The sequence below is a fragment of the Haemorhous mexicanus genome, chromosome 2 (genome assembly GCF_027477595.1).
Source record: "Haemorhous mexicanus isolate bHaeMex1 chromosome 2, bHaeMex1.pri, whole genome shotgun sequence".
Lineage (NCBI taxonomy): Eukaryota > Metazoa > Chordata > Aves > Passeriformes > Fringillidae > Haemorhous > Haemorhous mexicanus.
Genome location: NC_082342.1, coordinates 120368849 through 120387002, shown reverse-complemented (window position 1 = coordinate 120387002; position 18154 = coordinate 120368849). Strand labels below are relative to the sequence as shown.

At 47.6% G+C, this 18154-nt stretch overlaps 1 protein-coding gene across 1 annotated transcript; it reads left to right on the top strand.

Moving 5' to 3' along the window:
• Positions 1 to 2045: 2045 nt before the first annotated feature.
• CHAF1B (chromatin assembly factor 1 subunit B) lies at positions 2046 to 15201 on the top strand. Its single transcript, XM_059840147.1, has 14 exons — positions 2046 to 2094; positions 2564 to 2694; positions 4149 to 4281; positions 4402 to 4519; positions 4912 to 5015; positions 5773 to 5869; positions 7443 to 7527; positions 8502 to 8595; positions 9570 to 9639; positions 9735 to 9826; positions 11625 to 11787; positions 12008 to 12532; positions 13274 to 13365; positions 13768 to 15201. Exons 2-14 carry the CDS (start codon positions 2569 to 2571, stop codon positions 13872 to 13874), a joined length of 1806 nt encoding a protein of 601 aa, XP_059696130.1. The 5' UTR covers positions 2046 to 2094; positions 2564 to 2568; the 3' UTR covers positions 13875 to 15201.
• The last annotated feature ends 2953 nt before the right edge of the window (positions 15202 to 18154 follow it).

Below are 18154 nucleotides of genomic sequence, written 5' to 3'. Positions count from 1 at the left end.
GTTTGCAGTTTGTGTTTGTTTCTAAATGAAGGCTGGCTCAGTCTGGTGTTGGACTGGGCACACCAGTATGGAAATGGGATGGCAATGTCCTGGATGTGGAAAAAGCAGTGCTGGGGTAATCCAGAGGCTGTTAATGGAATGGAGCCGAATTTCAGGAAGTTCTGCTGTTGATTCATGGACAAGCTTCCTTGTCTTCAGAAATTCACTGAGCACGTGGACTTGCACCATCTTAAGGCAGTTCCTACTGCTGTGGAACTCCTCAAGACTTTTGTAAAAATAATTTTAAAATCCCCTATTCCATACACATCCTTGTCCCTCAGCTGGAAAGAGATGGAGAAGGAAGGAGTTGGTTTGGGGGTCCTTGGGGTGTGGGGGCTGGGGTTAAGATTGATGGAGATGGATGAGGAGGGGACTGGATGTGTCAGGCCTTAATTCAATGAATGGTCTCAAACACTGCCAAAGGAGGGAGTTCCCACAGGACAACTCACCTAAGACAGTCACAGCTGGCAAACAGGAAGGGGAAAGGTTTGGAAGGAGCTCAGCACGGGAGAAGATTGCAGTGTGCAGACAGTGGTACAGTGCAGACACAACACCAGGAAGGTGCCAGGCTTGGTGAGGCTGATTGGGCAAAAATTCCCACTATGGCAAACTGGGGGAAAAGGAAGCAACTGCTTCCACACAGACCAGACCAGGTTGTGAAGGGAAAGGCAGCCAGAGCCAGGCCTCAGCCCTCTGTGGGGACAGTTGCCACCTCTGCCACCTCTGCCATGGGTGCCCTGCCCAGGGGACTCGAGGGACACTCACAGCTGGGGCACAGAGCTGGGGAGCACAAGGGACATGGGGCCACAGCCCCACAGCCCATCCTGGGCTTCTCCTGCAGCCCCACACTCCCACCTCAGGGTGCTATTGTCACTGTCCCCCATGAGGGTGGCACAGGAGGGCACAGCCCCTGTGTCTCCAAGCCAGGTGGCTCCTGCCATGGAGCACTGGCACAGCACCGGGCTGGGAAGGATCTGAGCATTGTGTTGGGCCCTGGCACAATGTGGAGCCAAAGCAGCCCTTGGGCTGTCCCAAGGAGAACACTCCAGAATTCAAGGGTTGGCCAGAGAGCAGGGGGACAATGACAGTGAGCTGTGCCATAGGGATGACAACGAAGAGTTCTCCCATGGGAATAGAAAGGCTGAGAGAATTGGGATTGTTCTGCCTGGAGAAGAGAAGCTTTGGGGTGATCTCAGTGTGGCCTTCCAGGACCTGAAGGGAGGTGACAAGGAAGATGGAGAGAGACAGTTTCCAAGGGATAGAGTGGCAGGACAAGGAGGAATCACTTCAAACTAAGAGAGACGGTTTAGATTGAGTATTTGGGTGAAATTGTTCCCTGGCAGGGTGGGCAGGGGCTGGGATGGAATTCCCAGAGCAGCTGGGGCTGCCCCTGCATCCCTGGCAGTGCCCAAGGCCAGGTTGGACACTGGGGCTGGAGCAGCCTGGCACAGTGGGAGGTGTCCCTGCCATGGCAGGGGTGGCACTGGATGGGCTTTAAGGTCCCTTCCACCCCGAACCATTCCATGATTCCGTGATGAAGAATTAATCCTCCTTTGTCCTCTGCTGCTCCCTCCCCTGCTGCGTGAGGCCGTGTGGGGTCGGGGGAGTTCTCAGAGCGCCATTTTGGGTTTCAACCTCCTCTTCCCAAAGGCTCTTCTTCCCCTGAGCAAGAAGCGAAAGCAGAAGCCGTTTTCTCACAATGTAATTTGTCATTATTATTATTATGTTTTTCAGGCAAAAGGTTTGCACTTGAAACAGGGAAGTTTGGGGACACGCTACCTGTTAGGACTTTTATATATTTACACCGGTAAAGCACAGCAATGCCTGCGAAATTAAAAAAAAAAAAAAAAGAGAGAAAGGAAAAAAACCCAAACAACACTCTTTTCAGGAGTTTGAGCAAGCATTGGGCTTTTTTCATTTTAGGTTTATTCGGATGTTCTTGCGGTTTTTCCCTCGGGCAGCCCCTGAGAGCTCCTGAGGCGGCGCGCGGGGCGGGCGCGCGCATGCGCGGGGCGGGCGAAGGCGGGAACGCGCGGGAGCCGCGGGCGGGCTCAGGTGAAGGGAGGAAGGGGGAGACCCGAGCGGGGGGAGCCGCGCCGGGATTTGGGGTTTGGGGGCTCTGGGGGGTAGGGTTGGGGGGTCCTCGCGGTCTGGAGAGCGGGATTGGGAATCCCCGCGGCACCGGGAGCGGCCAGCGGCGCCTCTGCCCTTCCCCTGCCCGCGCCGGGCCGCCCGTGTCCGCTCCTTGTTTGGATTCCGGGCAGGGTTGTTACCCCCAAAAAAGTTTTTCTCTTAAGTCTTAAACCGATGCACAGGGCTTGATAGCGTCCTCTTGCAACCGCTAAACAGGAACTTTAGCCATAATAATCACAACTTTTAGAAACAGCCGTCCTCAAAGCATCCTGTCAATGACTGCAGTGCAGTTCCAGGCTCTGCCAGCGGTGCCTGGGGGATGCGCACAAAGTTTGACCGCCTGAGCCATAAGGAACAAGAACTGATGTGGGGTTTGTTCTGTTTTCTCCAGGAAACATGAAAGTCATCACCTGTGAAATCGTGTGGCATAATAAGGAGCCGGTTTACAGCTTGGACTTCCAGCATGGAGCGGATGGGAGAATCAATCGCCTGGCCTCGGCGGGAGTGGACACAGCCGTGAGGGTGAGCTGAGCCTGGGGCTGGAGATGTGCGGGGTATGGGGGTTCTTATCCAAAATGTCGGGCTGGTTTTGTTATCCAAAATATCGGGTTGGTTTCATTATCAAAATATTGGGTTGATTTCATTATCCAAAGTACTGGGTTATTGACAGGTACATGCCAAGGGGAGTGGATGGTTTCAGGAAAGAGTGTAAGATTGTACATAGAATTATAGTGTGGTTTGGGCTGGAAGGGGACTTAAAGTTCATCAAGTGCCACCCCTGCCATGGCAGGGACACCTCCCACTGTGCCAGGCTGCTCCAAGCCCCAGTGTCCAACCTGGTATTGGGCACTGCCAGGGATTCAGGGGCAGCCCCAGCTGCTCTGGGAATTCCATCCCAGCCCCTGCCCACCCTGCCAGGGAACAACTTCATCCTAATATTCAATCTAAACCTTCTCTCTTAGTTTGAAGCCACTCCCCTTTGTCATTACATACTCTTGTAAGTAGTCTCTGCAGTAGTTTATTCCAGTTGTCTCAGAAAAAATTTTATCCTTCCTCACTGGCAAATTGACCTCTTCTTCCCTGATGGTGCATATGTTTCAGGGCTTTTTTATACATATTTTGGAGCTAGAAAAATGTCAGTTTTCTTTGACATAAAATAAGCTCCCTGATAGGAGGGTGGAGTGAGGTGGGGTCAGGCTCTTCTGCCGTGTCCCAATGATTCGTGGTTGCCAGAAACTGATGCCTTGTGCAGGCAGCCCTAGAGCAGAGGCTGGGCAGAGCTAAAGAATAAAGCAGGGATTGATTCCATGGATCTCCTGCATGGACCCACCTTGGGCAGCACCAGAGCCCAGCCAGGGCTGCCCCCAAGATGACCCAAAATGGCCCCAAAATGCACGCCCGGGCACGGGGTCTCTCCCTGGGATCAGCTCTGCTCCATTTGCACCTTGCAGTTCATTGTCCCAGCCCAGCTTTAGCCCAGGCACTCCCACCCTGCTTGTTTTTCTCTCTCCAGCCCACGGGATTTGTGCTCCTGGGCTGAGATTTGGCTCATTTGTCCTTGGTGCCCAGCTGGAGCAGGAATTGTTTTGTCTCCCTGCTCTGTGCACAGAGCTCACCATCCCATAATATGGAGCCCAGACCCACACACCAAAGCATCACAGAATGTGAAACATAGAAAAGCTAAACCTGAGGCCTCTTCAAGGGAAGGGAGGAGAGGAAATGGCCTCAAATGGCACCAGGGGAGGCTCGGGTTGGAGATTGGGACAGAAAATGTCCCTGGCAGAGTGGCCAGGCCTTGGGCTGAGCTGACCAGGGAGGTTTGGGGTCCCTGGAATTGTCCCAGAGCAGTCTGGATGTGGCCCTTGGGGACAGGGTTAGGGGTGATGGCACTGTATGATCCTGGAGGTCCCTTCCCACCTTGATGATCCTGTGACATCCCATCTTGCCCTGGAAAGCTGTAACACTCTCCTAACCAGATCTGGAAGGTGGAGAAAGGCCCGGATGGAAAAGCCATCGTGGAGTTCCTGTCCAACCTGGCGCGCCACACCAAGGCCGTGAACGTCGTGCGCTTCTCTCCCAGCGGGGACATCCTGGCCTCAGGAGGGGATGGTGAGAGCTGCTTCTCCTCTGCTTCATCCAGCAGCATTTTGAAGTTAAACTAAATGAAATCCACCTGAGTGAACAAAAGGGAGTGGGAAATTAAGCAGCTTGCTCTGGTTTCTTCTATAGATGCTGTCATTTTGCTGTGGAAGCTGAATGACAGCAAAGAGTTGGAGCCGTTGGTTTTTCAGGATGAAGATGAAGCTCAGCTCAACAAGGAGAACTGGGCAGTCATAAAAACTTTGAGGTAATTTATTATTTGGTCAGTTTGGTCTTTTTTTCAGTGTTTTTGTTTCCTCAGTGTCTTTGTCATGTGTACTTTTCAGTTTGTGTAGAATTCCTGCACTGTCTACACTTAATTTGATATTAATCCTTTGAACTCCCTGTTCAGAAAAAGGAGGGAGAGGGACATTTTGAATAATCAGGTGGTGACAGGACAAGGGGCAGTGGTGTTAAGCTGAAGGAGCAGATCCTGGCAGCTGCTGAGGTTGATGTGAGAAGAGTTGCAGAAGTGCTTGAAGCACCAGCAGGAGTTTTGATTTGCCTCTTGATATTTTTTAAACCTAAAAATGTATAAAACTCATATTCGCACATAGCTTTTAATTTTCAAATTATTAATTGGTTTCACCTGCCTTCTAGAGGCCACTTGGAGGATGTGTATGATATTTGTTGGACCTCAGATGGAAATTACATGGCATCTGCTTCTGTGGATAACACAGCAATCATGTGGGATGTCAATAAAGGTAAATGCTGCAGTTATCCCTTGGAATTCCAGATTTGCTGGAAGTGCTTGATGGCAGTTCCCCCCCAAAATGGGAAACATCTTTTTTGTGATTGTTTTTCTGTGTGATTTTCCAGGTGTGTGAGGGCCCTCTATAAACAGATAAAAAATATTATCAGGCCAACAGAATTTACACCTGAGGAATCTGTTCACCTTGGAGTGTTTAGGAAATAACTTCACACATTTTTTACCCCCCCAAAACTCTTGCACAAACTTCTTACTTCACTTTTTGTTGTTGTGCATCATGGCCTGAGCTCTGTTGCTGTCCTTCCTTTTGAAAAGCTATTTATTTCCTTTGAAACTTGTCAGCTTCTGATATTTCTTTGCAAGAAAGCAACACTTAAATAATGAAAAAAAATCTCTCCTGTGGTCAGTATTCAACAAAGTATTTCTAAAACTCTCTGTAACTTTGTCTCATCAATGTTTTGGCTCTGAGACCTTCCCTTGTGGAACATCAGTGGGGTCAGAGAGCTCCTGCCTTTGCTAATATTAATCTAATATTAATTCTAGTTAATTATTAAGTTTGTAGTGAACAAACCCTAAACTGGCCCTTCAAAAGCAACTTTTGCTGATGTTCTTATCAGTCACCATCCAATGGACCCTTCTATGTTTAAAGAATTATTTCCCTATGTTTTGAAGCATTTTTTTGTCTTGATTGATGTCCGAAATGTTTGGAAACGCGTTGGAATTTATGATCTGAAGGCTGTTTGTAATTTCAGGACAGAAAGTTTCAATATTTAATGAGCACAAGAGTTACGTCCAAGGAGTAACCTGGGACCCTCTGGGCCAGTATATTGCAACACTGAGTTGTGACAGGTGAGCTGTTGGTCTGAGTGTTTTTCCTGGATATTCCTTTTTCCAGGAGGCTGAATTAAAAGGAAGTATGCCAGATAAACATGAGGTTTTGTTTTACTCACTTTGTTGTGTAAGCAGGTTGAGGTGAAAGTAAAATAATATTTTAGTTAATTTTTTGGCTTGTGCTCAATGATTCCTGCAGTCTCTCTTAGCAGCAAATAAACTTTTGTAGGAGTTTTCCTTTAGGAATTTAATTTTTATGTTATTGATCATTACTGGTACTCTTAAGAGAGTGCTGCATGGTTGTGTTAATGAGCTGATCAATTCATCCTTGGGGATGGAGCAGCCTGGGACAGTGCAAGCTCCCTGCTCAAGGCAGGGATGGAGTTAAATGATCTTTAAGGTCCCTTCCAGCCCAAAGCATTCCATGATGATACAACTGATGGAGATGTAGCTAATTGTTTTTAAGTGAGTTCCCACTCTTGAGGAACCTGCAGTGCAGGTAGGAACAGCCTGGCAGTTCCCTGTTTCCTATTTCCCTTATTCCTCCGTAAATCCAAGTGCTGGGACTTCCCAAACCTTGTGGAGGGGTTCCCAGGCATTGTGAGGGGTTCATTGGTTCTTTGGTCATTAACACACATCCCTCTGGTGGTGTCTCATGAGGAGAATTTTAATTAATGGTTAATTGGTAGTCCAGATTTATATTTTGAGGTGCTGACTGAGAAGGGAGATCCTGGGGCATTTTTGGAAACTTGGGGTGAAAGGAAGCTGTTCATAGGAAAGGCTGGGAGAGCTGGGATTGTTCACCTGGAGAGGAGAAGCTTTGGGGTGAGTTTAGTGTGGCCTTGCAGGGCCTGAAGGAGCCCCAGGAAACCTGGAGAGAGACAATTCACAGAATCACTGGGTTGGAAGAGACCTCCAAGCCCATCGAGTCCAGCCCAGCCCCAACAGCCCAACTGAGCCCTGGCACCCAGTGCCACCTCCAGGCTTTGTCAAACACACCCAGGGATGGGGACTCCACCACCTCCCCGGGCAGCCATGCCAGAACTTTCTCCCCCTTGCTGGAAAAAACTTTTCCCTGTTCTCCAACCTGTATTTCCCTTGGTGCAGCTCCAGGCTGTGTGCTCTGGCTGTGTCAGTGCTGCTGGAGACAGAGCCCAGCCCCAGCTGAGCACAGGCACCTTTCAGGAGCTGTGAGAGTGATGGGGGCACCCCTGGGTCTCCTTTTCTCCAGGCTGAGCACCCCCAGCTCCCTCAGGGCTTCCTCACGGGGCTTGAAGGACAGGACCGAGGGATAGAGGGACAGGAGCCAGGGAATGGCTCTCAGTGCCAAAGGGCAGGGCTGGATGGGATATTGGGAATGAGGGATTGTTCCCTGGCAGGGTGGGCAGGGGCTGGGATGGAATTCCCAGAGCAGCTGGTGCTGCCCCTGGATCCCTGGCAGTGCCCAAGGCCAGATTGGACACTGGGGCTGGAGCAGCCTGGCACAGTGGGAGGTGTCCCTGCCATGGCAGCAGTGGCTGATTTTTCATGTCCCTCCCAACCCTGCTGCATTCCATCATTCCCTGCTGGCTGACTCTGCTCTCCCACGCAGGGTCCTGCGAGTTTACAGCACCCAGACCAAGCGAGTGGCCTTCAATGTCACCAAGATGCCATCGGGGTCGGGAGCTGAAGGAGAGGTACCTGCTTCTGCTGGGGCTCCAAACTCTGCTGGGGGCTCTTTCATCTGAACTTCCTGTCCCATGAAACCAAAGGATCAAATATTTTCCTTTCAAATAATCCCTATGTTGTAGAATCACCAAGGTTGGAAGAGACCTTCACACTCATCCACTCCCACCATCATCACCCCAAAACCACATCCCCAAAACTTCTTGCTGATGAAAGCAGTAACACAATCCTTTAGTTGTAAAAGTTCAAAATAGTGTGGAGAAAACAGTTCTTAGCAGGAAAAACTTCAAACATACCTGGCAGTAGCTGGGAGTTTATTAATGGATGTGAGTAATAATAGTAATAATATTTTAAAGTTAATAGTAATAATATTTTAAAGTTAACAGCCTGGAATTTTCAAGAAGGTAGTTAAATTGTGAAGAAAAATATGAATTAGGATAATTTAGGAAATTCTAACCTGAAGAGGGAAAACAAAGAGCTTTTTTTTCCTCCCAAACAGCTTTAAGTGACAGTAAAATAACTCCTCCAGGCTGGCTGTAACTTTCTTAATTCCTTCTCTTCATTCCTTTTCTTTTTGGGGGAAAACATTGGTAAGAGTTTTATAGACACTGAAGAACAGGCCTGAGAGCAGGCACTTTGCCATGAGAGAAGTTCTCTTTCAACCTCTAATCCTGGGATTAGCAGGAGATGCCTGAGCAGCCCTGGGTGTTACGCAGTGTTGTTCTCCAGGTTATGAGTGGTTTTTGATGGCTGGTTTAAGGTGACAGCTCTGGGAGTGTTTTGCTTTGCAGCTCAAGAGGGATCAAGGATTATTTTTCTTAGCTGTGAAGAATTTATAGAGAGCTTGAAGGAACCGTGGCTTTTAATAAAAGCTTTTATTTGAAAAGTTCCATCAGGCTGGAGTGTCCAGGGGGATGTTTTGTGTCCCAGGGATGGCAGCTGGACATGCCTGGCCTTTTGCACAGTCCTGTTCTCCGTGTTGCAGGTGAGGAGCTTTCGGATGTTTCACGATGACAGCATGAAGTCGTTCTTCCGTAGGCTCAGCTTCACTCCTGATGGCTCCTATCTGCTCACTCCAGGTGTGGGGACATCTCCTGGGGCTTGGGTTGTGTCACTGAGGTTGGAAAACATTCCCAAGGTCATGGAATCCCAGCTGTGCCCCATGGTCACCTTGTGCCCAGCCCAGAGCACTCAGTGCCACCTCCAGGGGACACCTGCAGGGATGGGCACTGCAGAGCTCCCTGGGCAGCCCCTGCCAAGGCCTGAGCACCCTTTCCATGGGCAAATTCCTGCTGCTGGCCAAGCTGAGCCTGCCCTGGCCCAGCCTGAGGCCGTTCCCTCTGCTCCTGTCCCTGTGCCCTGGGAGCAGAGCCCGACCCCCCCGGCTGTCCCCTCCTGGCAGGGACTTGTGCAGAGCCACAAGGGCCCCCTGAGCCTCCTTTGCTCCAGGCTCAGCCCCTTCCCAGCTCCCTCAATCTATTATATCCTAATTTGAATGTTCATTAATATTTCCTGCATCTCAGGGAAGCTGATTTATCCTAATTCAGCCATTCCTCATTCTCCCTATTGAAGACAGTAGAAACTCCTCAATATTCTCTATTAACTATCCACAACATCAGATTTCTCCTGTGATAAAAGTGCAATTTATGGCATTTTTGCTGAATAAATTGCAACACCAGAAGTCTTAAGGTAGAAATGAAGGATAATGAGTGGGGTTTTTTTGATTTTGTCCTTCCCTTAGAGTAAAAACAGCCCAGCACGGAGGGATCAGTGTGTGCCTGTCCAACCCCTGCTTTCATTGATGTCTGGCAACATCAAAAAGCAGCTTTGAAGAGGGAAGTGTATAAGGGAAACAAAACCAGCACTAAATAAATATTTGGGATGCCTTTTTAAGTTGTATTCAGCTTTTGCCCAACTGACAAGCCTAATTCCTGGGAATTAGAGTATTTCTGGAGAAGCCTAATTGCCAGGAACTGGAATGTTTGTGGACACAAGGTGTGTGCTCAGGAGCTCTCAGAGGTGATGAGTAATGTTGGAACCTTTGTTTTTGCAGCTGGCTGTGTGGAATCAGGAGAGAACGTTACAAACACCACTTATGTTTTCTCCAGAAACAATCTCAAAAGGTAGGGGTTTAATGAGATAAAAATCTGTTGGGATTTAAAAATAAACTATTCAAGTAGTGCAAATATGTTTTCTGAGCTCCTGTCTCTCTCTGAAGGCCCGTGGGTCACCTGCCCTGTCCTGGCAAGGGCACTCTGGCTGTTCGCTGCTGCCCCGTGTACTTTGAGCTGAGAGGAGCCTCTGCTAAAGGTATGGTGTGTGGGTTTGGAAAGGAGGTGTCTGCTAAGGAAGGCAGGAGCCTCCCCTGAAATAGAAAATGCAAATTATTACAGTCTGAATCATTATAATTTTGAAATTAAGGGACTCTCAGGCAAAGATATGGGAGTAGGAATGACAGTTCTTTACTAGGGAAAAAAAAATAAATAATGTAATACAAACCAACACTGCCAGAGTCAGGCCATGCCCTGACCCCTGTGTGTCAGGGTGGTGGCACAGTCCCATCCCAGGGGGGCTCAGGGTGGTGGCACAGCCCCATCCCAGGGGGCTCAGGGTGGTGGCACAGTCCCATCCCAGGGGGGCTCAGGGTGGTGGCACAGTCCCATCCCAGGGGGGCTCAGGGTGGTGGCACAGTCCCATCCCAGGGGGGCTCAGCCCTCCTGCAGTGCCAGCTGTGGTTCTGCTGGAGCAGGGATCCTGCACAAGGGGGGAGTTTTCCTCTGCAGCTCCAGGGCTGCTGGAGATGGGCCTGCTCTCCCTCTGGGAATGCAGGGCAGCAGAAAGCTGCTCCTCTGGGAATGCAGTGGGCAAAGGCTGCTGGGCTGTTCCCAGCTCAGATTGGATCCAGGTAGGAATGCTTGGCTCCTCCCCTGGGTGGAGCATCTCCCCATGGGATGGTGGAATTTGATCAGCCCTGCAGGGACACTCAGTGGCCATGGACAGCAGAGATCTCCTGGAGGGAGGATGGGCTGTGGGAGAGATAAAGAACAAACTGTCCCATGAACAGCAGAGAACTGCCCCAGCTCTGACAGGTGGAGATAGAACACACAGCCCCATTTCCACCCTAAGATATATGGGAAGCCTCAGGAAGTGGGAACTCCTAGCAAATCTGGGAAAAGATGGAGCTGGTCATTATTTTATGCCCCAGCCTTTCAGCATTCCTCTGAGACAGTGCTGAGAAGCTGCTTCCTGACTCTGAGGCCCTGAGTTCACCTCAAGTCTCTCATGAGTGGCTTTTGGTAGAGTGGATGAATGTTGTTCCTTGGCCTCTCAGGCTGCAGGAACAGTGAATTATTTTCCTTGAACTGTTAACCATTTTGTGTTCAAAAGAAATAACCTGGTTTAGCACCAGAGGAGCAGTGCAGTGAAATAATTCCTGTTAGTCTCAACTGCCCACATCACAGGGAGTTGGAATAGTTTGCTACAACCACTGGTGTTTATTCAAGGAAGCAGTGCTGGTGTTACTGGACAGAGCAGGAATTCTGAGCTGGGGACAGGATTATGTGAAGTTGCACAATAATTTATGTTTTATTTATTTAATCCAGCTTTAGTGTGGGTCCAGGAGTGTTTATATTTTAGCAAGACTGACATTACTCAGGTGAAAAGGCAGGGCTTGGCTCCTTTCTTTCAAGGTTAAATTTGTAGTATTCCTTACAGCATTTACCTGTTCTATTTCCACCATAATTTTAGATCCATGGTGTTGCAAAGGAAGGAGATGAGGGTCTGCAGTTGGTCTCTGTAGCTCCTCTAAAGGGAGACTTTAATATTAAAGTTCTTATAAATATGCTGAAAAATTCCAGCTGGAAAATAGACGGGGAAATTTACCAAACAAACCAGTAGCAATCCAGAGGGAGAAAGGTGCCAATTTTTTTTTCAACTAAGAAAGAGTAAATTTCAGGCAATAGAAATGTTAAATTTTACATTTTATGCAAGAGCTGTCTGCTCAGTGTTTACACTGAGTGATGATGTAATTTTATTTAAATTATTGGCTAAGTGCAGTCGCTACCTTGCAATAAATACAAGAGAATTCTCTCTCTTGATTTCTTTGCAGATGAAATCAGTCCCAAATCCCCCCCTGCCCTGTTCAACCTCCCCTATCGATTGGTGTTTGCTGTTGCTTCAGAAGATTCTGTGCTTTTTTATGACACTGAGCAGTCCTTCCCCTTTGGTTATGTCTCCAACATCCATTACCACACCCTGAGTGACATTTCATGGTAAGGAATTGCATTCCTGAGATTTACTGAGATGGGGAAATGTCCTTTTTCCATGTCTTGGGTTTGTATTTCATTTATGCCACACACGTGGTCACTCAGTGTCTGAGCAGCAATCCATCCCTGTTTGCTCTGTAAATTAAAGAATTATGGCTCTTAATCACTTGGGTGAGGGTTGAAGTAAAATCTTGGCCTTTCATGGAAATAAATAAATCCCAAACAGGTCCAGTGATGGATCCTTCCTGGCCATTTCCTCCACGGATGGGTACTGCTCCTTCGTCACCTTCGAGGAGGATGAGCTGGGAGTGCCCCTGAAGGAAAAGCCCCAGATCCATGTCAGGACTCCTGGAGCAGCAGCAGACAAGAAAGCCAAGAAGAGCCAATCCCACAAAGTGATTTCCCCAGGCTCCAGGCTGCCAGAGGGGACCCCTCCCAGCAAGGATCCCCCACTGCAACCCCGAACTCCCAGTACTGCTGGGAAGGAGCTGCCTTCCACCCCTGTGGGCATCAAAAGCACTCCAGTGCCATCCCCTTCCACCCCTGTGGGCATCAAAAGCACTCCAGTGCCATCCCCTTCCACCCCTGTGGGTATCAAAAGCACTCCAGTGCCATCCCCTTCCACCCCTGTGGGCATCAAAACCATTCCAGTGCCATCCTCAGAGGAGAGGAGGAGCAGCCAGAGCAGCAGAGCCCCCCAGCCCAGGAGGGTCACCCTCACCACTCTGCAGTCCTGTTTCAAAACACCCAGGTGAGATTTCTGGTGCCCCTAGCAGTCATAAATACAAGGGCCAAGACAAGCTGTGCTTGTGCTGCATTTAAAGGCTGAGCTTTGCACACAAATTCCCAGCTCTGGCTCTGAGTGGGAGCTCTCTTGATGTGGAGTTTTTTTGTTGTGCTGCAAATGAGAGGTCAAAATGTCTCCCAAATGTGAAGCTTTTAGGTTTCTGCCTGAAATGTGAGGCAGCAAATTCGTCTGAGCCTTCACAACATAAGATGTCTGTCCTGGCCAGGAGTTGGACTTTGATCCTCTTTGGTCCCTTCCAGCTCAGAATATTCTGTGATTCTGTGTTCAGGTCCACTTTTCTGCACAAAAATGGTACCTGAAGCCTTCAGCTGCCAGGAGCTGTTCAAGCACCCTTCTGCCAAAGAGAATTTTAAGAAGAGTGCAAGTCTAGCCAGACCCTTGGTGTGGAATGTGAAACATTGATTAGGTTACTTCCTAAAATATCTGATTTTTTAGAAATTGCAAACAATCCAAGTATTGATTGTACTGGGCCTCTGAGCACCCTGCTCCAGTGGAAGGTGGCCCTGCCCATGGCAGGGGCTTGGAAGTGGATAATTCTCCCTTCAACTTGTAAAAAGAAGGGAAAATGTGCAGTATCTGAGCTACCTTTGCAGTTAAGTGATTCTATATTAATTAATTCTTGAAGTGAAATACTCGTGGAAGTGATGTCTATGAAGCAATGGAACTGTTTCTGCTCTTTTAAAGGAGAATAAACTTGATTTCCTTGAAGCCAGACACACCAGCCTCTGCATATCCAGACCCAGCCCCCATCCCTCCTTCCTCAGAACAGGAACATGGTGAGTTTTTGTGGCTCTTAACACCAGCCAAGTCTCTTCCCAGTCACATTTTTCCATTCTAGATTTATATTGTAAAAATAATCCTCGCTCTGATTGCAAATTCTAAAGCTTCTTCATTGTTTTGATGTGTGCTTTGGGAGATTGAGATTGTTTTGAGAGGTGCTTTGGGCAATATGAAATGTGTTCTCCCTGCCCTGGGGCAGCTGATGGTGACTGTCCCTACAGTTTTATAGCAGTGACACCAAGGATAAATCCATGGGGGTGATGTTCTCCAGCTTTTAAAGACTTTTGTACTTCCAGCTTATCCTTGTTGCAGGTGCTGGACACTCTCAGACCAGGGTTGGGTGTTTGTTTAATCTGAATTTATTAATTTGAAATGATTTTCCTGTCTGCTTCTTCCAGAGAAGCCATTGCCATCTGATGAGAGCCTCCAAGCTCCCCCAGCCCCAAAACGTGCCAGGACTGAGGAATTGTCCCTTCCTGCACCTGCTGGAGACCAAACCAGCTGAGAGTCCAACAAATAAAGGCTGAGCAGACCCCTCACAGCCTGAAGGCAAAGCAGCCATGTCTGAGTGCATTTCTTTTTGCAAAAATTCAATCCTCAATTCCCAGTCCAAGTTCCCTGTGCAGGTTTGATGTAGAAACATCAACACTGCTGTGAAGAAACTGCCAGTAGAAGAGCCAGGTTTCAGGAATGTGGTTCTGCAGCAGGAGAAATAGTTGGGAAGTGACTTCAAGAATAAGGAAATCAGGGAAATCTGGGGATTAAAAATCCATCCAGTAAGCTGAGAGTCCCTAAATCATGTTTAGAAAGCATTCTGTCTTCCAGGAACTGTCTGGCAAAAAGAATTGAATGCATTCATAAGATTTGATGTTGTTCAAGACCTAAAAAAAAAAGAGGAAATTGTGCCATTCCAGCCTTTTGGGTGATTCCTGGTGTCAGATGCTGCTCCCCAGGAGCTGTGGGGTGGAGCTGATTCACTCTGAGCTCAGCAGCAAAGCTAAGGACTGGCACGTGGAAGCAGAAATGGGAAGATTTAACTGCAGGAAACAAGAAAGCAAAAGGAAGAAATCCTCTGAAGAGCTGCTGGAAGAATGAAATAGCAGAAAGTTCTTCTTGTTGAATTTCTGGACTTCAAAAAGAAATGCAGCTGTGAGATTTTCCTGAGGCAGCAGGATCTGAGTGTGTACATTGAAATTTCCCCTTTTCCCCAACTCCCTTAGCCAATAAAACACAATCCAGTGGATGGGAAACTTCTACACCTAAAGTTTCTTTTTAGCATTTAATACTTCATAAAAGCAGGAATACAAATGCTCCAGAAGTGACTCACAAAAGTCTCACAGGGAGGAAATATTAACAAACACCTCTGTCAGTCCTTCAGGCCAATGAACTCTTGCCTCCAATTAAATTTCAACAATTAATAAGCAAAAAGTTGTAGGAAGCTTGATGGGATCTTTGTTTTCTCACTGTGATGAGGATGGATCAATAGACTTAATTAAAGCTGGGTTTTCTTCTAGTGAAGAATTACAAAGAGGTAATTCTTTCATTTCTTGGGTTTCAAGTGGATTTTGCAATTTTCCAGATGGGTTTCAAATGGAATTTGCAATTTTTTAGATTAGTTTCAGGTGGATTTTGTCATTTTTCAGGTGGGTTTCAAATAGAATTTGCAGTGTTTTGGATGGGTGTCAAAGAGAATTTACAGTTTTTTGGATGAGTTTCAAATAGAATTTTCAATTTTTTAGATGGCTTCAAGTGGATTTTGCAATTTTTCAGATGGGTTTCAAATAGAATTTGCATTTTTTTGGATGATTTTCAAATAAAATTTGCAATTTCTAGATGGGTTTAAAATAGAATTTGCAATTTTTCAGATGGGTTTCAAACAGATTTTGTAACTTTTTACCTGGGTAAGGATTCAACAGACTGTATTTTGTCTGCAAAATTATTCCCTGTGTTTATATGAATTTTGTTATCAAATAAAGAAATAGAAAATATAATATAATATAATATAATATAATATAATATAATATAATATAATATAATATAATATAATATAATATAATATATAGTAATATATAGTAATATATAGTAATATATAACATTATAGAATATAACATAATTATAACTAAAACTTATGAATTTATGTAATATATTTATAATATAGCTTATAATAGATAATATAACTATAAAATAAAATTTCTAATATAAATTTCTAATATAAATTAATATAAATAAATAATACATTAAAATAGACAAGTAATATATAAAAGATAAATAATATATACACATAAAATAAAAATTAATATAAATATAATGTAAATATAAAGACCATCAAATTAATTTTTTTAAAAAGACTTTTCAGGGATCTCTGGGTGTTTTCTGCTCTGGCAGCTGCAGGACCCTGAAGAAGAGGCAGATGAATTATGTGCTAACAATATTTCAGGAATTAAATGACATCAGGGATGTGATTCTAGCACTGCCCTGGGCATCCTTCTTTTTCCAGGAACAAATTTTTCCTGATTTTTTCCCAACCACAGCCCTGGGGTGGCCAGCACAGGGACAGTTTTTGGCAGTCCCAAATCTCAGTGGTGCCTGTGAGAAATGGGATTTGTGGGATTCAGGGAGGTGTCCGAGGTCCCTGCCCTGGGGAGCTCCTGGTTTTCCCTGGCCACGTGGAAGGTGGGAGGTTGTTGGAATGGAGGAGGGGTGTCCTTGGGAATGGAGGTGGCTGGAGGAGGAGAAGGGACAGGAAGGGGTTAATGGGAGCTGGGATGTGCAGAGAGGCTGGAGAAGGAGACAGAATTCATGTTTGGGGAGAAGGAGTGGGAGGGAGGGAAGCTGAGAGGGACTTTGGGAATCCCTGTGCAGTACCCTGAGCCCAGTGAGGATCCCTCTTTCCCAAGAACACCTCATCTCCCAGCCTGGGTTTTACTTGGGAGGTTTTCTGTTTTATGTGGGATTTTTTTCCCCCTCTGTAATGGGGAAGCTTTTTTTTTTTTTGCCACAAAACTCCAATTTCTTACTCTCCTGCCAGCAGGTGACAGCATTCCCCAAAGCAGAGCAAACTGAGCAGAAACTCCCCTCTACTCCAGACTTCATCCTTCCAGAAATTTTTCATCCTCTTTTTTTTTTTTTTTTTTTTTTTTGTTCTATAAAACCTGATTATTTCAGGCTTCTTTCCATGTGCTGAAGAAGCAAACAGAGTTTTAGAGGGAAGAGAAGAACACAGCAGGATGACTCCAATCATGAACAGGGCACAGACTCTCCTACTCAGTGAGTCCAGAGGCTTTTCCAAGAGGGATTGGCACCACAGAGGGTCCAAGCAACAGATCTTGGATTAGCCATGGGCTGAGGGGACACAGATTCCCAGGACTGCACATCCAGCAGAACCTCTGGCTGCAGGAACAACCCACAGAGCTCCTGGCAGTCTTTAGAGGGAGACTGGCATGGATTTGGGGTTTGGGGGAAAAGTCCAGCAGGGGAAGAGCGTTCAGTGCCTGGAGGAGGTGACAGGAGAGGAGAGGGAGTGGCAGGACAAGGGGGAGTGGCTTTGAGATGACAAGGAGTGGGGTTAGGCTGGATATTGGGCAGGAGTTGTTCCCTGGGAGGGTGGGCAGGCCCTGGCACAGGGTGCCCAGAGCAGCTGGTGCTGCCCCTGGATCCCTGGTGGTGCCTTGTGCAGGCTGCCCCAGAGCAGAGGCTGGACAGAGCTCCAGAATAAAGCAGGGATTGATTCCAAGGATCTCCTGCATGGACCCACCCTGGGCAGCACCAGAGCCCAGCCAGGGCTGCACCCAAGATGACCCAAAATGGCCCCAAAATGCACGGCCGGGCACGGGGTCTCTCCCTGGGATCAGCTCTGCTCCATTTGCACCTTGCAGTTCATTGTCCCAGCCCAGCTTTAGCCCAGGCACTCCCACCCTGCTTGTTTTTCTCTCTCCAGCCCACAGGGTTTGTGCTCCTGGGCTGAGATTTGGCTCATTTGTCCTTGGTGCCCAGCTGGAGCAGGAATTGTTTTGTCTCCCTGCTCTGTGCACAGAGCTCACCATCCCATAATATGAACCCAGACCAACAGACCAAAGCAGCACAGAATGTGAAAAATAGAAAAGCTCAAACCTGAGGCATCCCTGGCAGTGCCCAAGACCAGGCTGGACAGGACTTGGAGCAGCCTGGGACAGTGAGAGGTGTCCCTGCCATGGCAGGGGGTTGGAGCTGGATGATTTTTAAGGTCCATCCCAAACCCCTTTGTCCTTCCCAGCTCTTTCCCTCTGCTCATTCCAGTTGTTCCTGCTCTGGAGATCTCTCAGCCTTCACTCAGTGCTTTTACCAATCATCTCTGAAGTCAAATCCCAACATTTTGTCCCAATTATCCCTCTCCCTGAGTAGCCCCAGCCCCACACAGCATCTCTGTTCTTCCTCAGGTGTGGGATTTTGGGATGCTGCCATTCCCCTTCCCAGGGGATCTGACAGAGCTGCAGAGAGATGGGACTGGGGGTGCTGAGGCTGCTCCTCCTTACCAATCCCTGTGGGAAAAGATTTTCCATGTTCATCATCTTGGGGTCTCCCTGCAGGTGCTTCAAGTCCAGCAGATAAGCTGGGATGGGCCAAAAACAGAAGGCAAATGGCTCCTGGCCTGGATCAGGAATGTTGTGACCAGCAGAGCAGGGAGGGCATTCTGTTCCTGGCTGTCCGTGGCTGTCCCAGGAGCAGGGAGGTCATTCTGTCCCTGGCTGTCCCTGGCTGTCCCAGGAGCAGGGAGGTCATTCTGTCCCTGCCCTGGGCACTGCTGAG